General features: G+C 41.5%; 1 protein-coding gene across 2 annotated transcripts; it reads left to right on the top strand.

Moving 5' to 3' along the window:
• Nucleotides 1-2,850: 2,850 nt before the first annotated feature.
• Nucleotides 2,851-13,592, top strand: LOC135729161 (uncharacterized). 2 transcript variants are annotated; one of them, XM_065246603.2, is made up of 8 exons: nt 2,851-4,203; nt 6,927-7,169; nt 7,891-8,480; nt 8,672-8,851; nt 9,236-9,376; nt 9,639-9,693; nt 9,860-10,013; nt 12,332-13,592. In XM_065246603.2, the coding sequence occupies exons 2-8, from the start codon at nt 6,968-6,970 to the stop codon at nt 12,477-12,479; spliced, it is 1,470 nt and encodes a 489-aa protein (XP_065102675.1). In that variant the 5' UTR covers nt 2,851-4,203; nt 6,927-6,967; the 3' UTR covers nt 12,480-13,592. The 2 variants fall into 2 exon arrangements, with proteins under 2 accessions (XP_065102675.1, XP_073671972.1); XM_073815871.1 differs by having other exon boundaries at nt 2,851-3,262.
• The last annotated feature ends 616 nt before the right edge of the window (nt 13,593-14,208 follow it).

Raw genomic sequence — 14,208 nt, forward strand, 5'->3', positions numbered from 1 at the left:
CTGCACTCGGAGGTTTTGACGTAGGGGCCCCTCCCGTAGCCCTAGCAGGAACTGGTCCCTTAACAGGGTCTCCTCGTCTCCTAACCCATGGTCTCGTCGTCGCTGTAGACGTGTATACTGTTCACGCAGCTTCAGGGCGAAAGCTCGAATAGTCTGGTGGGGACCCTGCTTGCAATTGAAGAACTGCGCCCTCAGGACGGCCACAGGGGTGGTGTCACCATGGAATATGGTCTGAGCGGTGGCTCGAACGGCTTCGGGGGCGGCTTGTACTTCTCGCCGGGCTTCCCCTCCTAGTGAGTTTAATACAAACTGCTGTTGTTGACTGGCACTCAGCCCCTGAAGGCCGGCCAGATACTCGAGCTGGGCCCTCCACTCAGTTAAACGAACCTCGGACTCGACCCCATTGTACTTCTGTACCCAGGGGTTTCCCAGGAACACGGGCATAGTACGGGGTGGGGTTTCCGGCCTTTCAGGCACAACACGGGGTGGGGTTTCCGGCCTTTCGGGCACGACACGGGGCGGGGCTTCGGGCAACTCGTCGTCGGCCATTGGAGGGCCTTGGTCGCTCAACTCGAGGTGGAATCCTACCGACTACGCCAAATCTGTCACACCCCGAGGGCGGACCCAACTATGCTAAGGGTCACACCCCTCTCAACTCTTCCACCTCGAGGAGTTTCCCAAGACCACCCCAATGACCAGACAGACGAGTATACTATAATTAAAATAAACTTTATTAAATATTTAAAAGAAAAAGGGGGGAAAGGGGGAAGGGCAATTTAAAACTAATGTGTCTCTTCTTCGCCTCCAGGGCCACTTTATGGAAAGACTGGGGACAAGGGCTCCTTAGGGGCTCTGGCCCAACAATCCGTGGCGCATTCCGCTTCTCCTGGAGGCAGAATCAAACAAAAGTCAAACAAGGTAAAGTACTTCGAGGTCGAACGCTGTTCGTCCACCCGGGACCTTCGGCAGAACAGGTAAGTAAGAGTTTTGTATACAGGTCAAGTTTACTCCACAGGTTACGCTACTCACAGCACTGGGGATCTTTGTACACACACAGAGCTTCACTTGTACAGGTAGGTATTTGCTATAAGCACAGAACAGGTTTACTTTACAGGTCACGTTACTCACAGCACTGGGGATCTTCGTACACACACAGAGCTTCACTTGTACAGGTAGGTATTTGCTATAAGCACAGAACAGGTTTACTTCACAGGTCACGTTACTCACAGCAATGGGGATCTTCGTACACACACAGAGCTTCACTTGTACAGGTAGGTATTTGCTATATTAGCACAGAACAGGTTTACTTTACAGGTCACGTTACTCACAGCACTGGGGATCTTCGTACACACACAGGGCTTCACTTGTACAGGTAGGTATTTACTATAAGCACAGAACAGGTTTACTTTACAGGTCACGTTACTCACAGTACTGGGGATCTTCGTACACAGAGCTTCCCTTACAAACAGTGGGCTTTCGCTACAGTGCTGGTACACCGTATTCCTTCGCCCATCCACTCAAACTGTCCGGGCGTCGTAGGGACTAGTGGGGCTGATGACACGGAGCCGAACGCTTCCCGAACTCCCCCTCCTTCTTCACCAACCGGGGTCCCGAGTTGGGGCGAACTTTCGTCGGGGCTCCGCTCACCACGAGCTTCTGGTGGAAAGGTCAGTACATCCGCTGCTACAACCCACAGTCCGCACAGTACACTCTTGGTGATACTCACTGGGCTTCACCACTGTCTGCTCTAGGGATAAACGAAGCTCTCGTGGACACACCCCGGGCACAGGGCTAAATATTCTCGCTCTCCTTAGGACCCAGGCCACAACGGATGTCGTCGTCTCGCGACTCGTCGGAGGCTAGGCAGTTTGAACGCTACAAGCACAGCATACACACAGCAAGTAAAACGTAAACACCATCAATCAGTGAAACTCACCCACAGCACTCTTATAAACTTCACGTGGTTTTTAAATCGCCCTTGCCACCTGGCTACGACGACCTCGAGAGGATGGTTGGGCAGTAACTGGACCGCCAATGAGAGTAAGATGAGTGTATTCACAGGCCCGGCGTGTTGATTTCTCTCCCCTGGTTCACCTGTGTTTCTGTTTCCCCACAGGGCCACTGTTCTACTAGCGAACGGTGCTTCCATCAGGTCCTTCATCCGTACTTCCGGTCAACCCGCGGCTCACCCACGCTGTCCTCTCCAGTGGGGCCAGGGACCTCAAAACACAAAGGAACACACCAAAACAACTCTTCGTACAAGTATGGCTCAGATAAGTACCGCATCTGTTACTCACGCTTAGTTGTCCACAACTGTTATTCGCTACGCTCTTGATGGCTCTGTGTTCACTCCTTCTCTAATGAAACTCCTCAATATTCCTTCGTCAACTGACTGTCCCTTTTCTTCTCTCTTCCCCAATAGCACGATCCAACCAGCCTGGTCCGTCTGCAAAGCAGCAACACAGCGTAGACAAGTACACCACAAGCACCCCGTTTGATGTCTACAAAGGTCTTTTTATACGCTGACTCTTCTCCTCGTCAGCCTACCAGCGACCGCTGTGCAAATTATCCCCACCTGCGCGCAATCAGGCTTAATTTGACTTCGGGAAAACCCCGGAAATGAAATGTGGAAGCCGGGTTCCGCCCGTCGTTCATTCAAAATGTGGAAGCCGGGTTCCGCCCGTCGTTCATTCAAAACGTCACCTGTGACATCTGTCTGGCAATTTTATGGGTATTTTCTGGGACCAAAGGTCTGTGTGAATGGGGTTTATCACACCTATACCCTATCCCTTTATAACCTACACTGTTAAAAAAATCCGTAAATTTAGGGGTCCCTTTACCGTGAATTTGCTACGGATTCGCTCCGTTTTGCGAAATACGGAAAGTTTGCTGTTGCGCAAGGCAGTATGGGTAGATTTTTCTCCCCCAGCCAGAATTTTCCGACGCCATTACACTCAGCGCGGTCAGTGCCAGTCTGAAGTTCTGCGAGTCACGTGGAAAGTTGTAAACAGGTTGGTTGTGTGTAATGAGAATAGGAATGGAGTGCCGCCTCTCAAACAAAATATATTAAGTTTAACACATGATAATCACGTTTTTGTTCATTTCATCAAATTATTAGTTGGTTAATTTTGTCTCGAAGGTTTCTAACAGCATTCCAACCGGCGCTATACAGGCCAGGGTAGTGTGGCTCGCAGCTGAGCACGGGACCTTTGCTGCTAGCTACGTTAGCATTGGCATGTCGGCTGCGCTTCCTATGTACCAGGTACGTCAAAAGCCCATTTTTTTGTTCCCCCTCATACATTAAGTTGGTCTCGATAGGCAGTTGGTAGTCGTGTGTGTGTTTCATGTCGACATCTGAATGTGTGTGTTTTCGCGTATTTTGAAGCGTGAGTGGACGTTTGCTGCTAGCTGTGCTAGCATTAGCCCGCCGCATGCGCTTCATAAGTACGTCAAAAGCCAATTTTTTATTCCTCGTACATGAAATTTGGTCTCGATAGTCAGTTGGTAGCCGTGTTTATTTCATGTCGACATCTGAATATTTGCGTTTCGCGTAATTTTGAAGCGTGAGTGGACGTTTGCTGCCAGCTCCGCTAGCATTAGCCCGCCGCATGCGCTTCATAAGTACGTCAAAAGCCAATTTTTTATTCCTCGTACATGAAATTTGGTCTCGATAGTCAGTTGGTAGCCGTGTTTATTTCATGTCGACATCTGAATATTTGCGTTTCGCGTAATTTTGAAGCGTGAGTGGACGTTTGCTGCCAGCTCCGCTAGCATTAGCCCGCCGCCTGCGCTTCGTAAGTAGGTCAAAAGCCAATTTTTTGTTCCTCGTACATGAAATTTGGTCTCGATAGTCAGTTGGTAGCCGTGTATGTTTCATTGTAACATTTGAATGTGTGTGTTTTGCGTTATTTTGATGCGTGGGTGGACGATGGCCCGTTTGCCCAGCTAATGTTAGCCCATACGATTTGTGTATGTGTGTGTATGTAAATTAGCCACGTGTGTGTGTATTGTTATAGCTCGCTGTGTTACGTTACCATACTACTGAGAATGGCAATAATTAAAAGGGGTGATGATTAAGTAGAATCAGATTTCCCCTGTGTATTATATGACTTTCCATTCCCTAAAGTGAAATAAGCAGTGAGGAAAACATTGCAGCCCAAAGAGAGTGGCCCATGCAGCCCAAAGCAGATTGCTCATTTGAAGGTATCTGAAAAGTGAATGTGCTTCACTGTGCTGATCTGAATTTATTGTTTTCATATTGATTCTGTTCTGATTCTGTCCATCCTTCACTTGGCAAATTTAATCTCTTAAACATGTTGACTTGTAACATTTGTGGCTTTAACGCCCGGTCTTCGACTGATTACTTGAAACACTGCCGAACACACAGAAATAATAATAATGTATTTTTTTTATGTGGCCATAGGGATTGCAGAAGGAAGCTTAAGACATACAGTAGCCTTGCTGTGCATATGTCACGAGCACATGTAGACAGTAGGAGCACACAAACATGGAACCGCAATGTGTCTGTACAGTTAAAGTGCTCGTTTAATTTTTGCAGCAGTGAATATGCTGATCTTAAAACTTTAAAGTGTCATTTGAGTGGTCATATAGATGAGGGTTTGACTGTAACATGTCCCTTTGATGGATGTTCTAAGACATTCAATGTAAAGTCATCATTTTTAACGCATATTTCCAGATACCATAAAGGGTGGGATGTTACCAAGATAGCCCCAGTTCATATATGTGAACTAACAGAACGGTCTTTCCAAGGTGAAGGATCGCATGTAGAACCTGTAGAACTTGAAGAACCTGAAAGTTTTAACGTTGATGCAGAACAAAGTGATAATTTCTGCAGTGATCAAGTGAAAGACAACTTCACAGAGAGTCTTGCTCAGTTTTACTTGGGTTTACAGGCAAAATATTTGGTCCCTGCCTCCACAATAACAGATATAGCACATGAAATGAGAACTATAAGTGATATTCAACAGGAATATACTGTCGATGCACTAGCCCGTGAACTGGGGCAGTATGGTGTTCCAAAGGAGACTGTAACATCTCTTGGGAATAGTGTATACGAGCAGAGCCCTATGCACAAAGCATTACATGAAAAGGGTCATTTAACTACGCAACACAAGAGGCTGAAATATTACAAGTCACACTATGACTATGTTGAACCTGTTGAAGTCTTTCTTGGACGCAATCGCAGTGGCCAGAAGAGGCACTATCATTACATCCCAATACTGGAAACCCTCAAAGTAATTCTGAAACGGCAGGGTTTAGATCAGCACAGTCCTAGTTCAAATTCTGAAGATGATGTACTCTGTGATGTCACTGATGGGTGGGCCATCAAATCCAATGCCATGTTTTCCTCAGACCCAGACAGTTTAAAGGTAATGCTCTTTCAGGATGCTTTTGAGGTGGCTAATCCTCTCGGATCTGCCAAGACAAAGCATAAAGTATTGGCTGTGTACTTCACACTTGGAAATTTTCATCCACACCAACGATCAACTGTTGATCAGATACAGTTGGCATTACTCTGTGTAGAGAAAGATTGCAAATACTTTGGAATGGATAAGATTTTCAATAAGCTAGTGTCAGACTTGTGTGAGCTGGAGGAAAGGGGCATATCTTTCAATGGAAAGATATATAAAGGCACTGTTGCGTGCATAATGGGAGATAATCTGGGCTCCCACATGATTGGTGGCTTTACAGAAAATTTCAGCACAGCTCAATATTTCTGCAGATACTGTTTGGCAACAAAAAGTGAATTTCAGTCGAACCCTCTCACAGTTTTCGCTCATAGAAATCCAGCTGATCATAACGAGACTGTGCGGTTTCTGGAAAGTAACGATGAAGTACACACTCTTCACGGTGTGAAATGTGACAGTGTTTTCAACAAACTGTCTAACTTTCATGTGTGTCAGCCAGGCTTACCAGCTTGTTTAGCTCATGATCTGTTTGAGGGGGTAGTAGATTATGATTTGGCATTATTTTTGCAGTTCATAATCAGAACACAAAAGTGGTTCAGTTATGAGGTTCTTAATGAAAGAATCAAATCATTTCCTGGTGAAAGCAGCGACAAGCTAAACACCATTCCCACTACAGGAGCAAGGCTTGGAGGGCATGCAGCCCAAAACAGGTGGCTTTTGAGATTCTTGCCTGTTTTGGTGCATGACACAATTGAAGATGCTGATAATGAAGTATGGGGACTGGTACTACTTCTGAGGGAGCTTGTTGAATTCGTCTGTGCACCTCGGCTCTCAGAGTCGCAGATTGCTTTCATGAAAGGACTGATTGAACAGTATGTGGAATTGAGGCAAGAGTTATTTCCAAGAGTTCAACTTAGACCGAAACACCACTATCTGCTTCACTATGCCCACTTGACTTTACAATTTGGCCCACTCATATATACTTGGACAATGCGCTTTGAATCAAAACATTCATATTTTAAAAGGTGCATTAGGGCAAGTAAGAACTTCATAAATGTAACCAAGTCTCTGGCTGAACGGCACCAGTTGCTTCAGGCTTATCAGTCTTGTGGTACCTTGTTTAGTCCCCAGGTTCATGTCTCAGACTCAACACGGTTCTATCCAGAGCTCTATGACCAGAACATAAAGACAGTGGTTGAAGAATTTGATTTGAACTCAAGTAACTCAGTTGTCACAGAGAGAGTGCAGGTTAAAGGCACTACATATGCAAATGGAATGCTGGTCTTACTGAGCTATGCCAAAGGACAACTGCAGTTAGGACAAATAGCAAGCATTTTTGTAAAAAATGAGATTACTGTCCTACTTTTGCTTCGAGGGAAAACTGCCAGCTGGGTACCTGAGCTTGGACTCTATGAACTTGATGAAAATGCTTCTGACCTGTTCAGTTGCCATGATTTGAACAAAATTGATGATTATCATCCACTTTATTCTTACCAGAGAGGTACTCGGTGGCTCATTCCTCTTAAACACACACCAACATGGAACTTGTGAAAAACTATGTCAAGAAAGCAATGCCATCGCTTAGTAGCGATCAGATGGATACACTGATGGCTAAACTGGAGGAATTAGGAGTTCTCTCTGTAGATGACCTGAGCCTTGTTGACCCGGAGGACATTAAAGACACTCTGCCATTTATTCAGTGCAAAAGATTCGTCAGAGCTGTCAAAGCATTGGAATCAGGTGAGTTTTTGCCCCTCTGTTTTAATGCAAGTTTTCTGAGACTAAAAAGGTTTATTTAAAAAATGCAAAAAAAGGTTGCCATCAGCTGTACATGGTGAAAAAGAAGTACACTTCCATAGTCTACTTAAAGTGCTCTATTTTCATGCACTAATTTTCTACTTAATATACTTAAAAATCTTCTTTAGTACTTCTTAAGATAATCTTAAGAACATCCAAGTGTACTTCACTGTGCTTTTTTGAGACACCATAAATATGAACTAAAATGTGCTAAAAATGTATTAAAAAATGTATTTAGGTACCACTTGTAGCGAACTTAAACACATCTTTGTTTGAAATTTGGGTTCAAGTTTAATACAAGTGTTAAATGAGTACATTTTTTAATACAGAGATAGTATGTTAAAAGTGCATTTTAGTTCAAATTTATGGTGTCTCAAAATAGCCCAGTGAAGTACACTTAGATAATCTTAAGAACATCTTAAGAAGCACTAAAGATGAACTTTTCGTTTATTAAGTACAAAATTAGTGTGCGAAAATAAGCACTTTAAATATATTATGAAAGTGTACTACTTTTTCACCTGGGTACCCTATAATTGGTTTTCGTAATTAGGTCCATTTGTATTCCTGGTGGACCCATACTGGACATTAAGGACCAATGTATTAATTGATTCGTAACAATCGTGATGTGTTTAATTTATGGAGATGTGTGTCATGTCATCCATAGATTCACAAGCTCCACCGCAGTTTACCAGGCCTGGCCCCTCATCAACACCTGAGCCACATAGGTTTCAGCTGCCTTCAACACCACCTGAGACAGCCGACTCCCCATCCCAAGACACATATTCTGTTCCATGGCACAAATTTCCCTCAAAAGTCATGGATGACTTGCGTGAAAAGAAGTACATAATGGGGAAAGACAGACGAGAGATGGTTCGGATCGTCGCTGAAGATTACCTCCACAAACACCCAGGAAGACCTGGTAGACAAAAGCTGAGGGAACTCGCCAGTATGATTGTAGGACAATATCCTGCCTCCTTCAAGCTTACAGAGCCGTTTGGAAACAAACCTTTTGCAAAAGATGGTTCTGAAACTCTATTTCGTCAGCTGGAACACAGAATTGAAAATATGAAGAGGCCACAAAGCTCACTGAAGAGGCGAGCAGGGGGTGAAAATTCAACAAAGAAAAGGCCCAGGAATTCAGATCAGTATGGATGTGTGGCGTGGGATCCAATCATTGAGGGGACTGTGTGTAGAGAAGACCTGCTGTCTAAACGAGATGACTTGAAACGTGCCTTTCAAACCCAGGATCTTCAGGTGGGTCTGCAATCATCCATTATTTTCTTGTGTTGTAAGGACACGTGAAATTGTAGGACACATTGTGAAATTGTAGATCCTCTGACATCACTACGCCCATAGTCTATTGAAATTGATATCCTGTTTTTTTATTTTAATTGGTTAGTTTGACTAACTGTTCGACTGTTTGACTAACTGCCTTATATCTTTAGGAGTCATCTGTTAGAAAATTGATGACTGAAACATATCCCATTCAGCGTGAAATCCTCAACGATGCTGATACCCCTATTGGCGTTGTAAAGGAGGAGTGGCCGTTCCTGTTTGAAGTTCCTCATCTGTTTGATCATGCATCTAAACTCCTTGGCTTCTCTGTACAAAACAAGCTGGCACAGGTGTGTTGTTACTGTTATTATTATGATTGTGCTGTGCTGCTCCATATGGAGAGAATTTTGTCTTTATTAATCAATCAAAAAAAGATTTGCAACCAAAAAGAGAGTTGAGACCAAAAAAAGATAAACTGGCAATCAATCAAATAGAATAAATTGGATGAACAATCAAATAGAATAGATTTGAGACAAAAAATCAGGAAGTGGCAACCAAAAAAGCAGAATATTTGAGATCAAAACAGAACAGGTTGCAAATAAAAAAGGAAATAATTCGAATTTTGTTTTTTGTGTTCAAATTTCTCTCCATAGCTGCATTTATTCGGAGACCAAACAAAAATGAGTGTTAGTCTTATGTACCTGTACAAAATTAACACCTTGAACCTTGAACAGGAACTTTCCAAAAAAGAAAAGGGGATCAATGACTTCCTTGACTCCAAAGGGATGAAGACGGGCGAAGGTCCAATACAGCTCATCTGTGGCATTGCAAAATACTTCAAGGAAGACTCTTATAAACTCTTCGACAAAAAAGAGGTAGATATTGTAAATTTTAAACTATGTGCAAGATAATTATTTGCATCCAGTGGTGAACCAAGTAATCAATCACAGTATATGAAGTATAGATTCCCCTAATTGTGCTGCTGATATTCTCTATAAACTCTCTCTCTATAAACTATTTACATTAATGTCTGTGCTTAATGGCTACCTCTGTCTGATGAAGACACTAGCAGATAGTCAATTTGGTTTGTGTGCACTAGAAACATTAATTCATGTGTTATGTCTGTCACCAAAACAGATCTCTGCAGATCCTGAAGTCGAACTCCCAGTGACCCCATGCATCCTAGTCAGAGGTTTGTAGTTAAATATTTTTTGTATCTCAGCGAGCTGTTTTATAAGCTGTTGTTTTGTCGTATTTATCAAAGAAATGTTTTCCTTGCCTTAAAATATAGGATTTTTTTTACATGGTGCTCAGAATTGTTATTTTTTTTCTTTATCTTTTTTTAATATGTGTTAAAGGTGACCAGCAATTCAAGATTGCTCTTGATGGGTTACTTGTCAATGACCACATCACCTCTCCCATTGTGGCTTTGAGCTACGTCTTCTCCATGTTTTATGTCTGCAACATCCAATACCCACCGGAGATGGCTTTTACTCTCGAATTCATGCAAAGGTAAGCACTCATTGTTTGGAAATACTTTGTAAATGTGACTTTTCCATGCCTTTCTGCACCCGACCTGCTTTTTGTCAATCTACACCAAACCCCTTTGTCTGAGATGTACAGGCTCAAAATGTGTCGCCACATGCTGTGAGCTTTTAGATCAGATGTTATTGGCTTATGATCCCCCTGAATATGGATTTGTTAAAATGGCAGGTAACATGCTTTTTGCTTTACATAGTGTCCGAAGTCAATCAAAAACAAAACAAACATAACATGATTCTAGTTGGAAAATGGAGCAAAAACATATTTTTCTTAGAATGGATTCTTGAGACAAAATTCGTTTGAGCTTTCTCTTTAAAACCATTAGCACCTGAGACCAGGTTATGTCAGTGGTGGTCAAACCTTTTCATGTCAAAGACACACAAACTGAAATGTATTTGGCTGCAGACTCAAACCTAAAAATATGTTGTTCCAGGGACCCCCTCCAGAAGTAAAGTCTAAACATATTCATTTAAAAAATAATACATGCTGGATTCATGCCCAAAGATAATGCTTTGATTAGGGGTGTGACGAGACACTTAATCCATGAGACGAGACGAAACACGAGATTGGGTTCACGAGAACGAGACGAGACAATATTTTTTACACTTTTTAAGAAAGCCTCAATGATAAAATAAATGAATAAGAAACTGAAATCACATTATTTTTAAATGTTTTTACTAATCAAGGACTGGCCTTAACAATTATTTTGCTAACTGATAATGAAGTGATTTGTTATTTTGGGGTAATAAAAAATAGACCCAAGTGAGCAGCAGCATTTAAAATTATTAAATAATATTAAATTATTAAATAATAACGAAGATGCAATAATAATTGGTTCAAATAAAGTATTAAAACCAAGTTACATTTAACAACATTAAAGGTGCAGTGTGTAATTTTTAGAAGGATCTCTTGACAGAAATGCAAAATAATATACAAAACTAAATTATCAGGGGTGTTTAAAGACCTCTAATAATGAACCGTTATGTGTTTATTGCCTTAGAATGAGATGTTTTATCTACATACACAGAGGGTCCCCTTACATGGAAGCCGCCATTTTGTGCAGCCATGTTTCTATAGAAGCCTTTAACGGACAAACTTTTTTACTAAGTTGTCTCCAACGATGACATGTTTGTCCGGTGGCGGCTACTGTAGCTTCTCTATGTGTTTCAAAATCAAGAGGTGAGCAGTGGACTGAGCCGTTGGTTGCAATTCACAACCTCACCACTAGATGCCGCTAAAATTTACACACTGCACCTTTAACAAACACATTACATTTGTGCCCTACAAATAAAAAGCATTATGTATATATTATAACAAATGCCTGCAGACATTAAATCATGTACACTCTGTGTGAGGGTTTAATCTGCTGAGACTTCTCATCTGACACTGATCAACAGACAAACACAACGAGTCTCAGACTTCACACGAGCTCCCAAACGAACATTATTGAAAACCCAGACAAAAAAGCAAACGCAGTAAAAGACAAATATAATGCATGCGCTATAAAAGGGTCAAACAGAAAGCTGCATCCTCCGGAGGTCGCATATGCAGGCTGCATACGTCATCAAGGTTCATTTCAGATCATTAACTGAGCATTACATTCGCAAGTCGTGAGCATATTACAAGAATTTGCGATTAACTAAATAATTAGTAAACTTTATAATTGTTAATAGTCTCTAATAAGACAGTGATGAAGTAAATGCAGTTTAAAAAAGCGACCTCCAAAGGATGCAGTTTTTTATTTGAGAAACGGCCAGCACCTCCACAAGAAACACATTTAATCTCGCGAGATCTCGTCGCACCCCTAACTTTGATGTGTAACATGCATTGAATGTCACAGTTGCTCCACTCCATGTTTGAGTAACCCCCAGGACAGTCCATGTTCAAATGTGCTGTTACACCATTTGATAGGACGATGTCAACTGTGTCTTCTATCCCCTTCTGTGTTCTGTGCATTTATAATATCCCTCACACATGTTGAGGTTGCATGCTGTCATGTCTTGGTGATAAGCAGACTTCTCGCCCTTGCAAACATTTCTTTATATGCGCAGTGTGAATGCATGTGTCTTGAAAAGACAAAGGAAGAGATAAGCTTAGCCACTGGCACCAGCACCACAATAACATTGGGTACTAGACAGATGGTCAACTAGAATGATAGAGAGGTTCACACATAGGGGCATATTGAAGAAAACAAATGTATGATTTTATTGAACTGTTCCACTCCTGTCAAGCCACACAACACGTGCAAACTTTGTCTGCATCTCACTATTCTTATTATTTTTTCTCAGAGTTTTCTTTGGGATCAATCCTGAGCGAGGCTCCAAGGCAGAGAAGAAAGGGAAGAAACAGCACTTCATTCCTCCACAGGTGTGCAAGCTGGTTTCTCAGCTGAAGGAATTTGAATGCAAGCAGAAGGACTCTGAGTGGGCCATTTGAGCTGTTCTCAAAGCTCAGAAAATACCTTTTTGGACTGTATGTACAATTTTTATAGTATTATGTGAGTTCAGATGTTTTAACTAGATGCCCACAACACACATGCTGCAGTTTCAAATCCCCCATGTTAAGAGGGAGGGAAGGTGGGCGATATTTGTCATTCCAGGTAGAGCTTTGCCTGTCAATGTGGAGTTGGAGGTGTAAATTTTAAGTTTTATTTTTTTACAGAAATCTCTTTTTGGCATGTTGCACAGAGTCATCCTTATAAGGTTATGATTGTTATTGCTGCACTGATGTTTTATAGAAAATTTATATAATGTAATACTTCTAATGTTCTACTTGTTTTTTGTAGAAAGGTCAGACACTGGTTGCTGAGCTCTGCCTGTCGGTGTGATATGTGGAGTTGGAGGTGTAGGTTTCTGCATCCTCCTGGAGGGGGCTCCTCATTTTGCACTGACAGGTGAGACAGCAACAGCAATGCTGGCAGTTTTATTGTTATTTATTGTTATTTTTTCTTTAACAAATCCATATGTTATTAATGCCTGTCAGCCTGTGGGTGCTAAAAAGTTGATAGATTTGGCAGCTCCCTGTTAAAGGACATGGCTGTAGTTCTTTAAGAGAACAGCTGGTTTATGTATGTAAAATTGCTCTGAATGTGAAGGTGATATTCTGAATGTTTTAGTGGTTGTAATGTAAATATTGCAATTCATTCACTACAAAAAGTGCAATCACTTTAAAGCATTGGCAGCTGTTAAAATAAATAAATAATTGTTGTGATTCTACAATTGTGCTTTATTGATGATAAACAGTATAGAGAACTGTACGGAAATAAAAAAATTAGAATTTGTGTCCGTAAATGGTACGGATTGAGTACTTTAATAATACGGAATATTCCATTTTAGGTTTGATGGAAGTGTCCGTAAATGGTTAAGAAAAAGACCGGTAAATCTACGGAAATATCTGTTATAGGGTTTACGTAATTGTCCGTACAATAACGAAAAAATTTACGGAAAATACGGAATTTTCCATTTTAGGTTTGATGGAAATGTCCGTTAATGGTAAAGAAAAAGACTAGTAAATCTACAGAAATATCCGTTTTAAGGTTTACGGAAGTGCCCGTACAATAATGGAAAAAGTGCTGGTAATTAATTACCAGCACTTTTTCCGTTTTTTAACGGAACTTTTTTTAACAGTGTACACTATTCTTTCCTACCTATCCCTTTCTACCCTACTCCAACCTACCGTACCATATCCTAACCCATACTATCCTATCCCTTCCTACCCTACCTGTTTTCTGTAGTCCAGTTTGTAGGGCATTGGGTTAGCAGTGCAAATGCATTTTTTTGTTTCCAGGGAACACACATAGGCCCACTAATAAAATGTATTCAAATCACTTTGAATAAAAGCATTTGACAAATGTATATTCATTATTCTTCCATACATTTATTAGTGACTTGAATTAAATGTTGCAGTCAAACGTATGCAAAACCACTTGGACCACAGACAAGCTAATTGTGTATTAATTCCTAAGAAAACTTTGTACCAACTAGTCCGAGCAGTAAATTTATCCTCTTACTATCCTCTCACTATGTCTGAAATTGCTTTCTTATGTGAATGTATTTGCCTAGAAATGTCATTTTTTCTGGAATGTGGCACATGAACAGGCTTCAACATGATCTGTGAGCTCAGGCTATGTGTGCTCTTTTGCTTAGAGTGTTACTGTTGAGGCTGA

The sequence above is a fragment of the Paramisgurnus dabryanus genome, chromosome 1 (genome assembly GCF_030506205.2).
Source record: "Paramisgurnus dabryanus chromosome 1, PD_genome_1.1, whole genome shotgun sequence".
NCBI lineage: Eukaryota > Metazoa > Chordata > Actinopteri > Cypriniformes > Cobitidae > Paramisgurnus > Paramisgurnus dabryanus.

Excerpts from the sequence above, each read along its gene's own strand:
- LOC135729161 (XM_065246603.2), top strand. The coding sequence starts at position 6,968 with ATGGAACTTGTGAAAAACTATGTCAAGAAAGCAATGCCATCGCTTAGT. Across the intron at positions 7,170-7,890 it reads TGTCAAAGCATTGGAATCAG|ATTCACAAGCTCCACCGCAG; the intron begins GTGAGTTTTTGC and ends TGTCATCCATAG. Across the intron at positions 10,014-12,331 it reads ACTCTCGAATTCATGCAAAG|AGTTTTCTTTGGGATCAATC; the intron begins GTAAGCACTCAT and ends ATTTTTTCTCAG.